The sequence below is a fragment of the Mastacembelus armatus genome, chromosome 24 (genome assembly GCF_900324485.2).
Source record: "Mastacembelus armatus chromosome 24, fMasArm1.2, whole genome shotgun sequence".
NCBI lineage: Eukaryota > Metazoa > Chordata > Actinopteri > Synbranchiformes > Mastacembelidae > Mastacembelus > Mastacembelus armatus.
The window spans coordinates 6,509,687-6,529,226 of record NC_046656.1 but is presented as its reverse complement, the minus strand read 5'-3'; the positions used below and the strand labels follow the sequence as shown (position 1 = coordinate 6,529,226).

At 37.3% G+C, this 19,540-nt stretch overlaps 2 protein-coding genes across 2 annotated transcripts; both read left to right on the top strand.

Moving 5' to 3' along the window:
• Positions 1-7,073: 7,073 nt before the first annotated feature.
• LOC113137493 (alpha-1,6-mannosyl-glycoprotein 2-beta-N-acetylglucosaminyltransferase) lies at positions 7,074-10,797 on the top strand. Its single transcript, XM_026319196.2, has 2 exons — positions 7,074-7,261; positions 7,371-10,797. The coding sequence occupies exon 2, from the start codon at positions 7,618-7,620 to the stop codon at positions 8,875-8,877; it is 1,260 nt and encodes a 419-aa protein (XP_026174981.1). The 5' UTR covers positions 7,074-7,261; positions 7,371-7,617; the 3' UTR covers positions 8,878-10,797.
• Positions 10,798-11,559: 762 nt separating this feature from the next.
• Positions 11,560-19,461, top strand: brox (BRO1 domain and CAAX motif containing). Its single transcript, XM_026319162.1, has 13 exons — positions 11,560-11,630; positions 12,135-12,236; positions 12,383-12,489; positions 12,911-13,007; positions 13,784-13,879; positions 14,003-14,075; positions 14,580-14,685; positions 15,105-15,194; positions 15,373-15,458; positions 15,677-15,758; positions 16,071-16,221; positions 17,385-17,544; positions 17,678-19,461. The coding sequence occupies exons 2-13, from the start codon at positions 12,136-12,138 to the stop codon at positions 17,759-17,761; spliced, it is 1,233 nt and encodes a 410-aa protein (XP_026174947.1). The 5' UTR covers positions 11,560-11,630; position 12,135; the 3' UTR covers positions 17,762-19,461.
• Positions 19,462-19,540: the final 79 nt, after the last annotated feature.

Genomic DNA, 19,540 nt, shown 5'->3' with positions numbered 1-19,540 from the left:
ACCTGGACATTATGATGTTTTTTTTTTAATTTATAAAACCTTGTTAGTGTTTACATTGTAATAAAAATGAAATGCATCTTATGTTAGTTTATTATATGTTTAGCTATTACAAAAGTCGCCATAAGTCAAAATGGAATACATTATTACATAATATGTAACATGTATATACAGTACATCATAATCTTATAGCAAAAAAGGATGTTGTTATTTTCCCATTATATAATTCACAGTTATCACATTATAAGCAGCAATTATGTTAAGAGTTCAGATATGGTCCCAGAGGAAAAAGAGAAAACAATCCACATGTGGTGAATGATACAATATGCTTTGATTTGACAAGCACACAGAGAGCAACAGGATTACATAATCCAAAATGCTTTCCACACACATATCCTGTTGTTTCTTCAGTCTTCAGTCTGGAGTCTATTTCTGAGGGATTTGGGTATTAAAATTTCTTCTGCAGAAGAAGGAAATGTACATCCTGATAAGACTGCTTTCCTGTTCTTTTGGACATATATAGCTGTTGGGAATGCCCACTAACTGAATGTTTGTTGCCTCACGTACAGAGATATGTCTTCATCAGTGTGGATAATGAACAGTAAGACATATAGGGCTGTTTACAGTTAGGAATGTGCATGGCTTTAAGAAGACTGTGATAGCAGATACTCTCTTAGCAAGAGGAGACCTTTATGGTCCCATTTTTTTTCATGCAGATGTAGAGACCTCCTTGCAGAGAAATGCCGTTTGTACTGGTGAACATATACAGCTGCACTATGCATCTAGCTAGTGGTTTGAAACAACTCCTCCATCACTGGCTACAGTGTTTGGAGAGAACCTTTTCAGCTACCTCCTTATGGGAAAATGAGTGTTTTTATCCAAGAAATACTACTCGGTCTGTAAAACATCTTTTATTGTCCAAAAGTCTCAGAAAATACCACAGTAATGTCGTTAGAGCTATCTTGGTTGGGCTGGAAGACAACATATATTTAACAGTGTGTGACCCAACTATTTGTTTAAAATAGTTTATTTAGAGTATCAGAGTTTATCTCTGATAAATTGCATTGTTCTGTATCTGTATGTATACAAATGTCTCCTTAAGTAATGTGTAAGTCTAAGGCATGACAAATGGCTCATGGTCATGCAGCTTCCATTTTGTTCAGAGGATGAAGGCACTGTGTATGTTTTTAGCAGATGGAAGGTCCCCTCTGCACAGGAAATAAAGAGGATGAATATATATGTATAGCAGTGGGCCTCTGTGTTGTGATAAGGGGAGAAACTATACAGTGCTCTTGAAAAGCTCTCAAATGATTTGTTTGGACCTTGTTAGATGAGGCCTGGATCCAACTTTCAGACTGTTAAAAGCTGGCATGTGTAGCATGTATTATAGGCACAAAGGGACCTTAACTCTTTTTTAAGCAACAGGTCGGCCATTGAAGTCCAAATGTGTCAACAAACTTGAACAGCCGATTCACAGTAAATCCATGTACAGACAGGACTTACCGCTATATCATTTTGGAAATGGGAGATAGTTGCTAATGCAAAGTTTTGATGAGCCACTGTGCTGCGTGTATGCAAAAATTTCTAAAGACAGTGCACTACAAGATGTCCTATCACTTGTGACCACAGTTAAAACTATGGAGAAACAGTGGTCAAGTCTTATGTGGTTGACTGCTACCACCCAGTGGCTACAACAAACAACCACACTGAGAGGATCACTCATTCATCTGGGGTGTCTGACTCATCTTCACTTTACCAGTTATTGGTGTTTATGTGCAGGTGCTTTACATGGTTTATCCTGACATATCAGCTTTACAGGATCAACATATGTTCATGTTCCATGTACTTCCAAGAGCTCCTTTGCAACCATGTGGGGGATTTTGCTTCACCTTGCTATACAGCAGAAATGTGTTTTTTTTCCTGATTGATTTCCCTCTCTTCCAGATATTGACCTCCACATTTCCCCTTATCAGTTTCCTTATGATATTGATTGTGGCAATTTTAAACTGGAAATGACTATAACCATACAGTGAAGTGGAGTGAAATCTGCAATATATCCTTTTTAATTTTAATGAAGTCTCAGAAAATGTAGACTGTCAAGTAAAGTACAAGCAGCTTAGCTACTGTAAATATATTTCTCACTTTTGCATCCATACTGCACCTTACAGTTATGCTTTGTTATGCATACAAGAACAGACATCTCATGATCTGGCTTTAAAACAGTGTCACAAAAGTGCAAAGATAATTACTGAAAGGAACAAATGAGAGCTTGGGCTAACAGAAATGATGAGGACTGCTGCAATTTGTATCTTTTATCTTTTTCATAAATGTTAGACAGTGAACTTCAGTGGTGTGAACTCCCCCTACGAATAAAGTAGACGTAGTAATCACATCACAACACAGAAAAAGAGAAACATAAAACTACAGAGGACAAAACCCAAGATAATGTTTTTATACTTTAATAATTTTCACGATGGGATTTGTGTAAAGCTTTCTTAAACAGTATTTCATTTAAAAGGAATCTGTGCAGGAAGCCCAATTGGAGAAATTGTCATATTCCACAAACAGCAGGTGTCAAACAGTGCCTCTAGTGAAAAAAATAAAGATTGAAAGTTTGAATGTAGATGTTATATTAAGACTTTGTGAGTTAATGGAAGGCAAAGAAGTGTGGGAAGTTTTCCTGGATGAGGCTCAGAGTTCGGTTGATGCTACACAGGGGGGTTGAGAAACTCCAGCTGCAATGGGACTGGCTATAACTAAAGCCTGAGAAATACACATGTAGTGAAAACAAACACATCCTGATTTAGAGTTGTAGAAGTTGAATTCATAGATTTAAAGAACACCTTCAGTTTTCTGGACTGATATGTTAAGACTGCAGTAGGTTTTAAGTAAATATCACAAAGTGGACCTGCAGCGGTTCATAGACTGTTGTATATCATTTCTCTAATATTGCCTTGGAAATGAGTATCATAACTTTTTCAATTTCAACCATACTGACTGAAGTGATATTTTAATGACAAATCTATGTTTATATTATTTTTCTTCTAATACAAACAGATGTTAGATCACCCATGTAATCTATATTGTATTTCATCCCTAACATGTGCCATTGTTCTAACTGTATTTTATGTTCTGTTTGTATTCGATACCATGAACTATATAATGTCCTTCTATTTGGTAGGACCAGTCATGAAGTGGTTCTCATACTTAGAAGCACTGCTAACGAATGACCTCTGGTAGGACAAGTAGAACCAGTTATACAGTTGAGCAGTCTGTTATTCAACTCTGTAGAATGTAGCACTGTAGCCTAAGCAGATTCAATGCATAAGACTGATACAGAACCATTATAAGACTGGGTCATGAATAGCTGCTCCTTAACTTGGTGGGGATGCGATTCAAAGATGCGTTAAAATTTCATTAGGTCGGGGTGAGATATGGAAAAGTCTGTGATATATCTACAATGTAGATATAAGGTCAAGTTGCTCTTTGCTTAGTTGAATGTAGGATTTAAAAGTAGCTTAATGGAGCTATAGCTCAGAGCTAGAGAATTGTGTTGTCTGTCACAGGGTCCAGTACTATAGATTTATGATGGCACAGCCTGATAACCCACTGTTGCACCTTGTGATAGGCTTTCATGGGAATCTGACTATTGGCACAGTTTACTGTGTATTTCCGAGGTTTCTTCCATTAAAGGGAGTTTTTCCTTTCCACTGTCACAAGAGCTGCTCATAAGAGATTTGTTGGGTTTTGTTTTTGTTTTTTATGAAGTGCCTTGAGATGATTTTATTGTGATTTGGTGCTGTACAAAAAAAAAATTGAATTTATAGCTTAGCTTTTATGTTGCATATCTTTGGGCAACTTTGTTATTAAACTTTGTATATGCACATCTCATTAAGAGAGATATGAGTGACCTTTGTTTAGGTCCCTAAAAATATGTACAACTTCTTTTGCCTATTATAGATACTGTAGATACATTTCTATCTCAAACATATGGGAATATGCTATATTGTAGTGGGATTTATCATTTTATGTGGCAAATACTAACACTGATATAGCTTTGATTATTTCAATTCAGTTTATTTACATAGTGCCAAATCACAATACAATCATCTCAAGGCACTTTACATGGGCATTTACAAATTTTCAGTCCACAATCTGATAATGAACTGTGTACATTTTGTAGAGCTGTACATGATTATGCATCAGGTGCATGTGCTACATAAGCCTTATGTAGTACATGCACCTGATACATAATATGGTACCTGAAACATAATACATAATAACATTACATGTTCCTTATGTCATAAGGTGACCGCTTGTCCTGCCATATTGTGAAAGTGATGTTATCCATCTTATACAACTTTTACATATGCATAGCATGCTTTTTGGTAATATTCTAATTTTCCTTCATTGAGACTGTTTAACTCCAGGAAGCTTCTGCCTGTCAGCTGCTGGATATTACAAGCAGGAAGTCAATCCTGCTGCCTCCTGCAATTTGTATTGCTATTATTCATGGGTTGCCTTGTACTTTTACAATATACATAACAGAAAGGAATTTGTTTCGTTTGTTGACATTTGCTTTGCTTCCTGTGTAAAGATCCTGTTCCTGTGTTCCCTTTGACACAAACTTGGTTTACATTTGGATGATGATGACAAACTATATAAAGGCCCATAAAATGCTGCTATTACACTTGAAACATTTCATGTGTCAATCGTAATGCGAACTTTTTATTAATGAAGGAATTTTGTTTGCAAAGTAATTTACAGATGAAGAAATATGTAGTATGTCATCCTTCATAGTAATGTTATATGTTTGGGGCTAGAGAACTTTCTGTCACTATGTTTGTGTGAAAGATAAACACTTAGAATTTTGGCTAACCGTTAATTTAGATTAGGTTTACAAATTGATAAAGGTATACAAAAACATTCTAAATGCTCTAAAATCCTGTTTTCTGTCATACATTTTCAATTATCACACCTATACTAGAATTCTGATTACACTATATCTTCAGGATCTGATACATGTAAATTCAGTCAAATTTCTCTGAGAGGATCCTGGTAATACATATGAGTGTTTTTGCCTACAGTGTTTCCTGGTAACAAAAATGCTCTCTCAGTTGAGACTCAGTCCACATAATCTAAATTGTTCAGGTAGTGTGACAGTTTACCATACTGGGTCGCACACATTCATTCTTTTTGTGTTATCTGGAGAGGTGGCTCAGCTGCCTCAGCAACAACACACCCACATAAGTGGTCCTTCATTAAGAAGGTCCTTCACCACTGAGAATGGAGAAGGTAAATGTGAGAATTAATAAAGAAGGAAAGAATATGTAAACAACTAAAACATCCATCCATCCATTATCTATACCTGCTTATTCCTAACCAGGGTCACAGGGATCTGCTGGAGCCTATCCCTGCTCTCTTTGGGTGAAAGGCAGGGGTACACCCTGGACAGGTCACCAGTCAAATAAAACATAACTTATCCATTATATACAGTAGAGCTGATGGGTTTCTCACCTTTCCACTCAAATTACTTTGTCTTTTAACAGTGATGTTCTCAGAAGTCTTAGTTAGGCAGAACAGGTGAATGGGATGTCTCTAGTGTATGCCCGTGTCTGTTCATCTGAAATGATTCTAAATAATCAGTAAAGCAGGAAACAAAATAACACACAAAGAAAACATAGATGCACCGGTTTACAGTAGACAGTGGAATAACTTCACTATCTTAACTCTAATGTCAAAATTTATAAGATTTAAATGAAATATAAATCACCATTTTAGTGTCAGAGGTCACAAAAGACTGGAATGTGATCCATGTTGCCATATCTATAGTCCTTTTAGATCACTTGTACATCAATGCAATAAGTACTTCAATTTGCCAGGTATTTAGTTCACTTGGTTATAAATAAAATATCCTGTCTAGGTATATTTTGTTCCTAAACAGTTTGTTAACTGATTTTCCAGAAATTTTAAATCGTCCCGTTAATAGTTTCACCATCACAAGATCACTAAATTATATTACAAACAGCTTCACAAATATTACAGATTCTGTAGCACTACAGTGTCCTATTTAAACTTTCTGCCCCAGCATCTCTCCTTCCAGTCCTTTAAAGGGTATCAGGTTTTCCAGCCTTGTTCAGGTATTACCCCCACACCCTTTTGTTATGTGTTTGGGTGAGACTTCTAACAATAAAACTGATTCTAATTCAAACAGGTCAAACCTGAACAGGTACCTTAAATCTCAGGGGAGACTTTCCCCTCTGAGCAGCTCAGGGTCAGTGGTGGAAGTTAAAGTTCCTATACCACCGTGTAGTAATAGACTAGGTTGATTGTAAGTAAAAGTGCTCCTTTGACAATGTTACGTAAGTAAAAATATGCAAGTATAACCTAAATAATTACAAGAACTGTAGAAAATGGTTCCTGTAACTCAGTTGTATAGCCATAATTGTCATTTAATTGTTCATTATTTTGTAACATTTAAGCAGCATTTTATTGTTTCAAAATGTAGTTGAGTTTTTTAACTGTTTTGTGTAAGACTAATAACTGTGTATGTTAGGTTACTTTACTTATTATATTCTTCATTAACTGACCAATCATTTGGTTTGTAAAAAATCTGAAAACATCATCATCACCCATTTTAAATTACATGTTTGGTCAACTAATACTACAAAGTTCAAAAGTTCATAATTACATGATTACTGACCAATTGCTTCAGCTTTATTAGGGTAGTGTGTAGTTAACAGAATTAATTAATCTTATTTTTGTACTCATCTAAACCTGTAAAATAAGTAAAGCTGTCAAATAATTTGCAATTTTACCCTCTAAAATACTGTGAAGTACTATAGCAGACCTAGTATACTGAGAATAATACAGCAAGACAGAAGCAAAAATACCCAAGTCAACTACCTAAAGTGCAGTATATGTATAGCTATATAAGTACTAACATAACGTTAGTGACATGTGTCAAACAAACAAGAGGGAAGTTTGTTCAGATGTTGTTGTTTTAGCAGAAGCGGGACCTTTTAACATGCCATTTCCCGACTGTTCACTATTCAAATGGTGGCTGATTTACATTTCCTTCTCACGTTACACAGCCTTATGTAGGACAACGATTCGTTGAGCAGGAACTCCGTCTCTTCCCTCGTTGGCTGGATTGTACACGTCAGCAGTCAATAAGTTTTAGGCCACATGTATCATAGCACCGTCAGCTTCTTCCTGGTGTGAGCGTGTTGACACATTACACCTAGTTTGGATAAAAGGCAAAGTAAGCTAACCGAGGCAACCGGGTTTCATTTTAACGCCAAATTAACACGTAGCTTTTTCTGTACGTAACATTCGGTGTCTTCGCTTTGTTCTGGTTTCCCCCCGTACAGGTGCTACAAAGAAGCCGCTGAAGCGACTGTTTGACAGATGACCTGGTTTTTCCAGTGGAGACAGCACAGCCAGGAGAAAACAGCCATGTCCTCTGCTTTAATGGGGCACGCGACGTCGGACCGTTACTAAGGGGGGTTTCGGCGCACGAGGAGCCAAATTCAGGCAGGTTTACAATGAGCACGCGCGCCATACGGTGAAGGAAAGCTGCTGCTGTTCTGCTCCAGAGTCTGTCTGTGCTGTAGAAAAATGAGGTTTCGGCTGCTAAAAAGGAATCTGCTTGCACTTCTGGGTGTTTTTTTCGTAGTTTTGACTCTCTTGTTTTCAACACGCATATTAATGATTAGTGAAAGTGAAATAAGGGGACCTGATGACGTCGTTCATGGAGGTGGTGTCATGCGTTCTGGTGAACCGGTGAAGTTTAACTTTGGATCGCTGGCAGAATTGACTCAGTCAGTTTACACTGCTAATTACAAGCAGTTTGTTCACAATGCGGATAAGTTTCCAGGAGAGCCTCAACTGGTGCTGGTTGTGCAGGTCCACAACAGACCAGAATACCTCCGGCTGCTCATCAGTTCCCTGGAGAAAGCTGCTGAGGTCCACAGTTTCCTGCTTATCTTTAGTCATGACTATTTTTCAGAGGAAATAATTGCTATTGTGCAAGGGATAACTTTCTGCAAGGTACTGCAGATTTATTTCCCTTTTAGCACTCAGCTGTATCCCAATGAGTTTCCTGGGCAGGATCCACATGACTGCCCTCGAGACATATCCAAGGACAACGCTCTCAAAACAAGATGCCTCAATGCAGAGCACCCTGATTCCTATGGGCACTACAGAGAAGCCTTCATCACGCAAACCAAACACCACTGGTGGTGGAAACTGCACTTTGTGTGGGAGCGAGTGCACGCAATACAAGGCTACAGTGGTTTTGTAATCTTTCTAGAGGAGGACAATTATATCTTACCTGACTTTTTCCATTTGTATAAATTAATGATAGAGTTCAGGAAAAACAGCTGCCCAGACTGTGACATGCTGGCTTTGGGTAACCACAATGGCCTAAGTGATTTTACCAAACTGACCAATACGGTGTTGACCACTGGGTGGATGTCTACTAAACACAACATAGGAATGGCCATCTCAAGGGAGGTGTACTACAAGCTGATGGGATGCAACAACGAATTCTGCATCTATGACGACTACAACTGGGACTGGACTCTGCAGCACCTGTCGGGAACTTGCATATCAAAGCCCCTCAAAGTGCTCACGGCAGAGGGCACAAGGATTCTCCACACAGGAGACTGTGGTCTTCACCAAAAGGAGAATTGCAGGTTAGAATGGGCCTCACAGAGGGTTGAGGAGGGTCTTCAAAAGGCCAAAGATGCCCTCTTTCCTCAGTCTCTTGTCTTAAATTCTGCAGAGCCTGTGCAGCACCAGCCACATGTGAAAAATGGAGGATGGGGAGATGTTCGTGACCATATTCTATGCCATAACTACGCCAAACGTCTTTGAACTGTAACGTTTCTGGTGTTTGTTGGTTGTCTGCAGATGTGCCATCATACACAACTTTTCAGGGTTTCCGAGGCTGTGATGCATTGCCTTTTTACTTTCAGTTTGTTAATTTTCTCTTCCGGAAATAGAAAATAGTCTTCCAAGAAATAGGACCAAATCAAATCAAGCACATTGCATCTACACATTAGTTCAACTTACTTTTAAGTCTTGGATTTTTTCAATGGCCAAAGCAGTACAGTTGCCAAAGACTTTCTTAATGTTTGTTGTGTGTAATGCATAGTCAGCTCAGTGATGCTGTTAAATTTTGTATCACCAGGTTTGCTTATATCTAGGTTTCTTACAAGAGGAAATAGTGGGTTAGATTTATTGCAATGATTGGAAATGAGAGTAAGCTATATCAGTGTGCATATACACAGTCACTTGAAATTTTATTTGCAGATATGTGCTTGAATGAGAACACTGCACAGAATGTTGCTTATTCAAGACATTCAATGTGTGCATGATGAATTAATAACTTTTAATGATTTTTATGAAACATTCAGTTGCAATGTTGTTTCATGTGTATTTTATGGTATGATTTTAAGTGCAAAAATAAATTGGCACATGTAATGTGCATTATGAGATTTAATCAAAATTTGTATGACAATCTACAGTATAATTGCAATGCTCTAGTTTACTGAGCAATCATTATCTTTAAACTTGACCTTAATGTAAACGCGATTTTGTAAATGTAATGGGATCTGTTACTGAATGTAAATTCTTTCTCATAAACAAGAGTCTTTCTTTGACGAGAGGTTGAATATTGCTTAACTTTCTGTCTCCTGCTCCACACTGTATTGATCCTTGATTGCATCGAGAGCTTTATATTGATTTTCTTTTCTTTTTTTTTCTTTTGGTTGTCAGTGTATATTTGCTTTTTGATAGGGGAAAAAAAAAGTGACCTTTTGGAATCTTTTTTTTTCAAAACCTCTGTAAACATCACAGATCATTCTATATTTCTGTTTATTCACCTTCTTTGTTAAATTAGATTTTGTTTAAATGAAATAGACAACTGCATTTGGGTTTCATGAAGAGGAAAAATGTCCTTTTCTGGCATTCATCCAGTAGTTATAAAATATACCACTATAGCTAAAGTTTTAATTTTACAATGTCAAACAATGAAAAAACTAATTCAGGCATAATGATGCTGTTATTGTCTCCAAGCTGGCCAAATGTGCCTTTCCCCATTTGTGTCTAAAGCTGTTTTAGAGATATTTTAAAGGTGCACTGGTAACATTGTTAATGAACTAGCAAGTGCTGTATTTTAACTGCAGTATGAAGTGTGGATGTTAAGAAATCTCTATTATACAACTAGAGGCAATAATTGAATTATTATATATAGGGCTCTGACGGCGGCAGTTTTTTACTACCGCTACAACCGCCGATGTTGCGGTGGTAGTGGGGGTTATATGGCTATATTCGCACCCAGTGGCCTAACTTTGCTTTGAAAAGTGGTGGGGACAAAGACAGGTGGTGATCACTAGAACGTAATATCAAATTGATCATGGCAGAAGCATTTAATGGTGCCGTAAAATAATTTGTGACAGAATATGAAGTGTTGTTATGTTATTAAGTGCTGTTATTGTTTCACTGAGCATGTGCGACTGTAACCGGCACTGGTAAAAATTTGGTTTCACAACAAAAGACAAACGTTACGTGTATAACGCCAGTCTAACGGAAACGCCATGCATAGCAATGTAATGTAAATGTGTGTATTAACATTAGAGTGTGTGATGTCACAGCCCTAATTATAATTCAGTTATTGCATCGTGTCCTCTTGCTTGTACCTGGTGTCAGTGGACCCAGATTAAGTGCCTTGTCCTTATTGGTGCACCCAAGTGTGCCTTATGGAGATTCCTAGGTAATAAATATGAATGTGACTTAAAACTCAAAGATGGCTCTCTGATTTGTGTGTTTCTATGTGGGTTGATGATTTAATACATGCTGAGAATGAATAAGCCAGTAGGGAGTGTGCATGTTCTCCCTGTGCTTGTGTGGGTTTTCTCCAGGTACTCTGGTTTCCTCCCACAGTCCAAAAACATGTATGTCAGGTTGATTGGTGACTCTAAATTGCCCATAGGAGTGAGTGTGAGTGTGTGAGGTTGTTTGTCTCTATGTGGCCCTGTGATGGACTGATGACCTGTCCAGGGTGGACCCCTGCCTTTCACCCAAAGAGAGCTGGTTAGATGAATAGATTTATAATGTGTCTGTGTGTGTGTGTGTGTGTCTGTATATATGTATGTGTATGTCTTTGCAGTAACTGATGTAAATACAGTAAGTTTTTACCTGGAATTCAGTTTGCTGTTGAATGGGAACACTAATACCACCATCTTTCGACTCGTCCATTATTTTAATAGTTCTCGCAAAGAAATTCATATATAAGTCAACAGCTTCTAATAAAGTCAAAACAATGAACTGAACTAATAAACTCTATTAGGACATTGTCTCATATTACAGTGACAGGAAAAATTGAGACCTCTTTAATACAACCTTATCAAGAACTCATCCCAGACAGCTGTTAGAGACACATCACATGTTGAAGCCCGTTTAGGGCCACTGAACATCTGGAAACAAGGACAGCGAGCTGAGGCATGTGACCAAATTGGACGCTTCCATTGGTCAGCGTCAGCTTCGCGTTTATTTCCGGAAGTTGTTGGTATCAAGACTTGTCTTAAGGACTGCCAAACCTGAAACCTCCAGCGGCGTATTGACAGGTAAACAGTAAAACCATATGCTGAAACTCCTTCAGTCAACCTATTTAGCTGTATATGTCCGCTGTCTTGTCACGTCACTGAGTCATGTTTACGTCTGTGGATGTTAGCGAGTCCTTTAGCCGTTAGCTGTTGCTTAGCTTAGCTGCGTAACGCTAATGGACTTTTGTCTGGAAGAGCTGACAAACAAATTTATTATAAAATACCATTAATGGTAGCTAAAAATAACGTCATACGATTTGTATTAAATTTCTAACGACTTTAGCAATCGGCAAAGAGTTCGCTAACAAGGCTGCTAACGAGTTGTAGCGACCATATAGGTAAAATGACGTTAGCCGAAATGACACATTAGTTAGCTAACCTAAAGCTGCCTGCTTAATAAAAGCCTCACTAAAATGTGCTATCCATCGATTCCAGTCTATTCAAAAGGCTTTAACACCACAAATGTTATTCATCAGCTGCCTGTCATACCGTTTTTCATCTCTTAAGGCGTGTCTTCTTTCACAGGATGGCACATTGGTTTCACAGAAACCCATTGAAGGCAACGGCGCCTGTGTCCTTTAGTTTTTATGGAGTAGCAGGGAGCCCAGCTGCCAATAAGATATGCAAGTATGTCCTGTCTCTACTTAGTCCACTGTGTTATCTGAATGGACTGTGACAATGATCATTTACAGAAATATTATGCCAATAAGAATGTCCTATTGAAACCTAATACAATTGTTATTGGACTCTTGCTGTTGCTCTGATACGTACAGTGACCTAAGGGCAACCAGGGCAAGACTGCTGGAGATGTTCACTGATGTCACCTGCAACCCTGAGATCATGAAAAATGCCACAGATGCATATTTCTCCCTCCTACAAGGTCTGTTTATACTCCTCCAAGTGAATGGCTCCTTCCCTCTGCCTTGCTAAGGTTTAAATCAAACACTGTCCATGTCAGTCAATATAAATTGTTTAGTCAAGCATGGTTTAATACAGCAGAACTGTTATTTAAATTATTTGCCAAACTGAATTTGAATACATTTGCATAACAAGACTTTAACAGAGAATATACTATATTTTATATTGTCATAGATAATTGAAAGGAAACAAATTGGGAAAACCAGTCTGAAAAGTAAATGCATACTAACATTCATAAGATAAATATAATTTGTGTATTTTAACCAAGCAGAATTATATTAATTTTTGTTTGCTTTATAACACTATATTGATTTTTTTTTTTATTTTGCTTTGCACCTAACCTGCTGCTTTTATTTTTTAAATACTGGTTTATGCTACAATAGGCTTTATCTTATCCTTGGATGGAACTACACAGGAGAACAAGATGAGGTTCATCCAGAACTTCAAATGGACTGATACTTTACAAGGAAACACACCAAGGTAGAAAGATAAGAATGAGGAATTTAATTTCCGCAGTAGGTGGAAGAACCCATCACACACAGTTAATTATTGTAAATTAAGTTATTATATTTGACTTAGCGGCACAATAAGTTCTGTTGTTCTAAACTACATATTACTCCTCTTTACAGTTGCTGCCTGAATTCTATAATGAGCAATTATGGAAAAAATTGATCACTTTTTATAATTATAAGAATATACTGAAATACATGAATGAAATGTTATAATTTTTATTTCATAGTTTTGTGTCACACACGCACATCTGATCTCATCAGCATTTAACTGGGTCTCTTGTATAAATGTCCGTTATAGAAACAATAACTATACTGAGTCCAGGTCTTGTTGTAGTGCTTTTTACTAAACATATTGCATTTTTAACATGGCAAATATATGGTAAATGTTGTTTTTGCTCTAGATTAATTCAGAGGCTACAGGCACAGTAAACAAATGTTTAACCTTCGCATTGACATGATGGCACATTCTGTGGCTCTAATGCAGTCCGATACAACAGTTCTCCAATAAAATTCACCTTTCCAAAGTTTATAATGTTAAAGCAGATGGTGGTCAAGTGCTATGTGTAACTTAATTGACACCTCTATTATATTGTCAAAAAAAAGAAGACTATAGGCATTATAAGAGTAGAAGGTATGGCAGAACCGTTGTATTAGATTACGTTAGAGTGTGCAGTTGCACATAATAACGTGAATAAGCGTGTATCAATCTATATGACACATTTTCTTTCCTTGCTCTCACCATAGTGCCCAGCAGGATGCAGTCTTTGAACTGGCTTCTATGGCCTTCAATGTAGCCCTCTGGTACACCAAGTTTGCCTCAAGACTAGCAGGGAAGGAGAAGTATGCTATTTTTTGTCAATATTTTTGAATTAATTTATTTTACATCTGTCACATATGAATTCATTGATTACAATTGTACATGACGTTATTACAATATTACTGTTATGTTTCCCTGTTTAATAGTATAACAGAGCCAGAAGCCAAAGATGTTCACCGGAGCCTGAAGGTTGCCGCTGGAATATTCAAAAACCTCAAGGTGAAGTTTTTCTGCAGATGAAGTTTTTACAGAGCTGGAGACTTGGATACTTTGGTGCTGTGATGCCAGTTCACCCCATCTTACATATTTTTTACTCATATGTATTATTTCAAAGATTCACTACTATGTCACTAATTTTAGTGCTGCTTAAACTACCAATTAAAATTCTTTTGTGTGAATCACTAGGCCTTTGAACGAATTTTAATTGGTAGTTCAGTTTAGTTAGTGCAGATTATGTTTCATATACAGCAGCTGTTGTGACCACATTAGTCCCATGACAAATTGCAACAACCTATTTCGGTAAAATGTAAAACACTATAAGAAGGGGCACCAACAGTGTGAAACAACAGCACATCCTGTTCCCTTACTTCCTCAGCAGCACACAAACCTCAGGCAGATTAATGTTGTTTCTCAAACACAAGCAAAAGCAAAGGAGGCTATAGATTTATATATAGAGTTAAACACAATTTTAAAAAACAACATTCTTTGTCGTGTTTCCTTCAGGAGGTCCACATTCCTCGCCTCATCACCCCAGCTGAAAAGGGCCGAGACCTGGACCCCAGAGTGATTGATGCATACATCATCCAGTGCCAAGCAGAAGCACAGGAAGGTACTGCAGTTACATTTTGTGACTTGAGCAGTCACATATGTACTTCTACTCAAATCTAGCCAAACCAACATAGATATGGCATCCATATTCTATGTGGCACATTTCTATTATATTTTACTTTTTTGTTTCTTATTAATGGCTTTCTGTGGAAGTTTTTCTCAGAAATTCTGCAGACCTAGTGGACATTTAGAAATGTTTTATCTTCATAATTTAACTTGTATGAGTTGCTTTGCTGTGAAGAGCAATTCAGCATGACACTGTGACATGATAGTAGTGATACTGTCAAATCTAATCAAAGTTTATCTCCACTCTACCATGATGATGAAAAAACTTGTGCTAATACATAATGATAATCATGTTATTAATGTTATTCATTATTTTGTGTTTTAGTTCTTTACCATCTCATTTAATGTTTACAGTGACAATTGCCAGAGCGATTGAACTGAAGCACAATGCTACACTCATCGCAGCTCTGGCATTTGAAACAGCAAACTTCTATCAAAAAGCCGGTTAGTGGTTTTGCATTTAATAGTTAAAATATTACAGTACCCATTTTTTTTTGGTTTTTTTTTTTGTCATCTTTACTAATTGTTACATTTTGTAACTGCATATTAGGTCAGTTACCAAGACAGTGCAGACAAAGTCATTTTATATTGAGCTTTTAAAGCTCTGTATTTCTATCTTTAGATCACACACTGAACACCTTAGAGCCAGAGTGCAGCAGCAAGTGGAGGAAGTATCTTCAGCTGAAACAGCACTTTTACATGGCTTATGTAAGTTCATTTATATCCTAATGACATTCACAGACCTTGTGAAGACCTTGTAAGAACAAACAAATCAGTGTGTTTGTTATATTGTTAATTTATATAATATAGAGGAGTTTCTAATGTAGTCATTTCCTCCTGTACAAAGACAGAAAAGGAAAATGCCAACTTTATTTACCAGCATTTTTTTGCCTACACTCTTACAATAATACTCATTGTGCTTGCAGGCGTACTGCTATCATGGGCAGACACTGCTGGCAAGTGACAAGTGTGGTGAGGCTATAAGATCTCTCCAGGAAGCAGAAAAGTGTACGTACAGTATGTTAAAACTTTGTGTGTACATATACAGGTAAAAACATAATGCTGATAATAAACCAGTTATTGTGTCAATGAAAGCATGTTTTTTTCTGTAATAGATGTATTGTTCAGTTCAAACAGTTTAAGTGATAAGGTTAAAGTTTCAGTTGGAGTTGAAGTATTATGGTCCTGATGCAGGTGTTTCCTGTATATTTGTTTCCTTTTGTGTTACTGCAATGTTTTTGGGTCATGGTTTGTGCTTGCTTCTCCTGCTTCTAGCACACAGGATTTCTTTTGTATTAACATCAGGACTTCTCTGTGCAGGTTACTCCCGTGCTGAAGGACTGTGTAAAGAATACCGTCAAACCAAAGGCCCAGGCACCACAGCCAAACCATCTGAGCAGCTGTTCTTTCTCAAACTGGGCAGCCTCATTAAAAACACACTGGAGAAGTGCCAGAGGGAAAATGGCTTTATGTGAGTTAGGCACAGCAGACACACACATTGCATACACATAGACTTGTGTTGGGCTGCCCCTGTTGCTATGGATGATATTATGTTTGATGAATAAACCTACTGTTCATGTCTCAGGTGACTGGTCTGTGTTAGTCAATGTGAAATTAAATGTTAAGCACTACACAGGAGTATGAATAGTTGTATGACTGACACGCCCTGTATGTCCTTTGGACTGGGCCATTTAGGAGTTAATTTTAGTCTAAGGCTTTTGTCGCCAAATGTGAAGGAAACTTCCATCACATTCATTTAGTAGCATTAATGGCAACAATGGCTGAGGACAGCTGATAGCAGTTTTTAACTTGTGACTTTTCTGTTTCAACAGATAGAAGTGCATTCAGTAATTTTCTTTGTGAATAGGAACTTTTTACTATGGGACAATGATATAGTTTAGTGTAGTACGCAGGTGTCTAACTCCAGTTCTCGAGGGCCACTGCTCTACTTGTTTTCTGACTGTCGCTGCCCTTGAAGCTTCTAACTAGCTGAACACACCTGATCCAGGTAATCAGCAGGGGGTAGGGCAGGGATTAGTGGAAAACAGGCGGGACAGTGGCCCTCGAGGACTGGAGTTTGACACCTGTGGTATATCAATATCTCAGAAAGTCATGTTGGTCTGATTAGGATCAGATGATCAAGGTCTCAGTTACACATCTGACTTTTAGTAGATAACTAACCTGCTATAACTATTGACAAAGTCAGTGTTGACAACAACTGGTTGTAGTAACAGTAACAGCATAGCTTACCTCTCAGAAATAGCACAGCAGGTTTTGCTGTAGATTGTTATCCTAAACAATATGTCCGTTGTAATAAAATCAGATTCTTCATTCCACTCAGTTTTACTCACAGGTGTTTGGGATATTTTATATGATCTGTCTTTTACATGAACATTTTGCATTATTCATTTTGTAAGTGTAGTCTGGCAGTGTTAGAACTGTAAAACAAATACATATAATAAGCAACTAAAAAGTTTGACTTAAATGTAAGACTTGTACATAATCAAACCTTATTAGCTGCCTATAAATGCAGTCTCATTCCCAGTTGTAACAAAAAGATACAACAATAAGTGGCGGAAATTGACATAATCAAGTCTTAAATATCCTTTTAATGATCTGAACATATTTCCTCAGATATTTCCATAAGGTCCCAGCTGAGGCACCCCAGCTAGAGTTGAAAGCGAGCTATGGCCTGGCTGAACCAGTCCCCTTTGAGCTGCCGCCGCTCAGTGAGCAGTGCACTGCTGAAGTCTACGCCACCTTTGACCTGACCAAGGGAGCTAAAAATGACAAGGTAACAGATGACAAGTATACAGAAAGACAAAAACAAAGCTCAAAAGAAAACTGATGTACAGTATGATGAATATTTCACATGTGATTCTGAGGTTTGCTGTTTCATATCTGTGTCACTACTGTGTTAACTTAAGGCCAAACCCAAGGAGGAGGAGGTGAAACCAGTGAAGGAGCCGGATTTGAAGCCTCAGAAGGACACAGGCTGTGTCATCTCCTAAACTTTCCACAGACTCCATTTTCAGCCTCACGCTTCAGAACCATCAATTATAATGATGGAATCTATATTTCTTTCCATGTAAACCTCCATAGAAAAAAAAAAAAAGTATTTTTTGTATTATTAATCCGTGGTGTTTTACATTTATGAAGAAACGTGTATTGTATTTGGGTATGGCAGCCGTTAATTGCATATAATCCAGAGCCCGTTGAACATCAAAGTATTCGGCCAAATCCTCAAAACAGTCCACATTTAACACTTGCCACAGATTAAATAAATATAAAATGCTTTTAAAAGATTAAGCTCTTTCAGCTTAACCTATATCAGTTGAGAGAATAAAAAGGCCTTAAGGGTAATGTAGATGTATTAATGGTGCCTTTTGCTGCATTGTAAACCTGTTTGCTGTGTTCCCTTGCACAGGCATATAGGTTTTACCCCTTGTGGCACTAGATAGCTCTGGTGTGATGAAAGACGGCTGAAACAATTGACCAAACTGGTTTGTCAAACACTAAACATGCCTCCCAATATAGACCTAAACAAAAGATAGAGGAGCAGCTTCTAATCCTGAATATTTACCACTACAAAAACTATGTGTAAAAGTAAAAGTAGGAAATTGCATTTGCACAATCAACGTGTAAACAAATTTTTTTTTTTTCAGTTGACTGGGATGCAGTTCAAGCGTTCATCATATCCTTACCAACAGGTTTATGATAATTAATAGAGCTATCCATCAACAGTAGACAGACAAAATAAGTAAGACTGCATGTGTTATAGTTGTTGCATTTTTGCTTTGCTGTAGCTCCAGCAGTTTATAATCGTTTTAGATCACATGATGTATGTGCTACAGTTCTTTTGCACATGACATGACAAAGTCGTTTTCTACTCTAACCGTTCATTTAAACAAAACATGGTTACTCTGAGGCGGAATCATAGTTCAACATGATGGTATCTGTTTGGGGGTATTATTCCAGATCTTAACTTATTTCTGTTATATAATGATATTTTAGTTGACAATTTAACAGTGTACAGTTCTATATAATTCATATGTTTTTAGTGATTTTGATTGTCACTGTGTTTCAGTGGATACATCAGAGTAACTACTAACACATGCTGTATTGTGCTTATTCCTGTAACCTTTTAGTTGTTGAAAAAGTGCTGTTGTCAATAGCTGATAAAATGCACTCTGCATCTACTGAGCGTTATCATCTTTCTTACAAAGATTGGAGCCCAACCGTCATCAAACTGAGGGTAGATGAGCACATAACATCTATGTCTAAAAAATTTTATACACTGCTGAAGAGCTGTTCCAGCTGCTTCGCAGTAGTTCTTCATATGGTCAAAACTCTACCACCCACTAGTGTGAGGCGAACAATATCACTTTTTAGAAATGTATAAAGTAACATTAGGCTCACATGTACTCATTCATGTCCCTATATGTATATTAGCTTACTTGAGCCAGACTGATAGCCACAAAGAAGATAAACGTTCTTGTCAGCACATTTAAACATCTTTGCACTTTATTGTTTCCTTGTGATCTGGTTTAGTTTTAATGGACATGTTTTCACATGTGGAGCAGTTAATTTAATTGAGAATGTTTATGATGTACACTCCTGTAGCTCATTATTCTTCCTCTGATGGTGTCCTTCATGTAAAATGTATTTTAAATGGTATGAAGTCAATCATAAAACTCCTTTTTCTTCCATCTCTAGAATTTGCATGTGGTTTTTAATGTTATATTTAGACGTTTTGCAACAAGTAGTTATACAGCATGTATATATAAGAT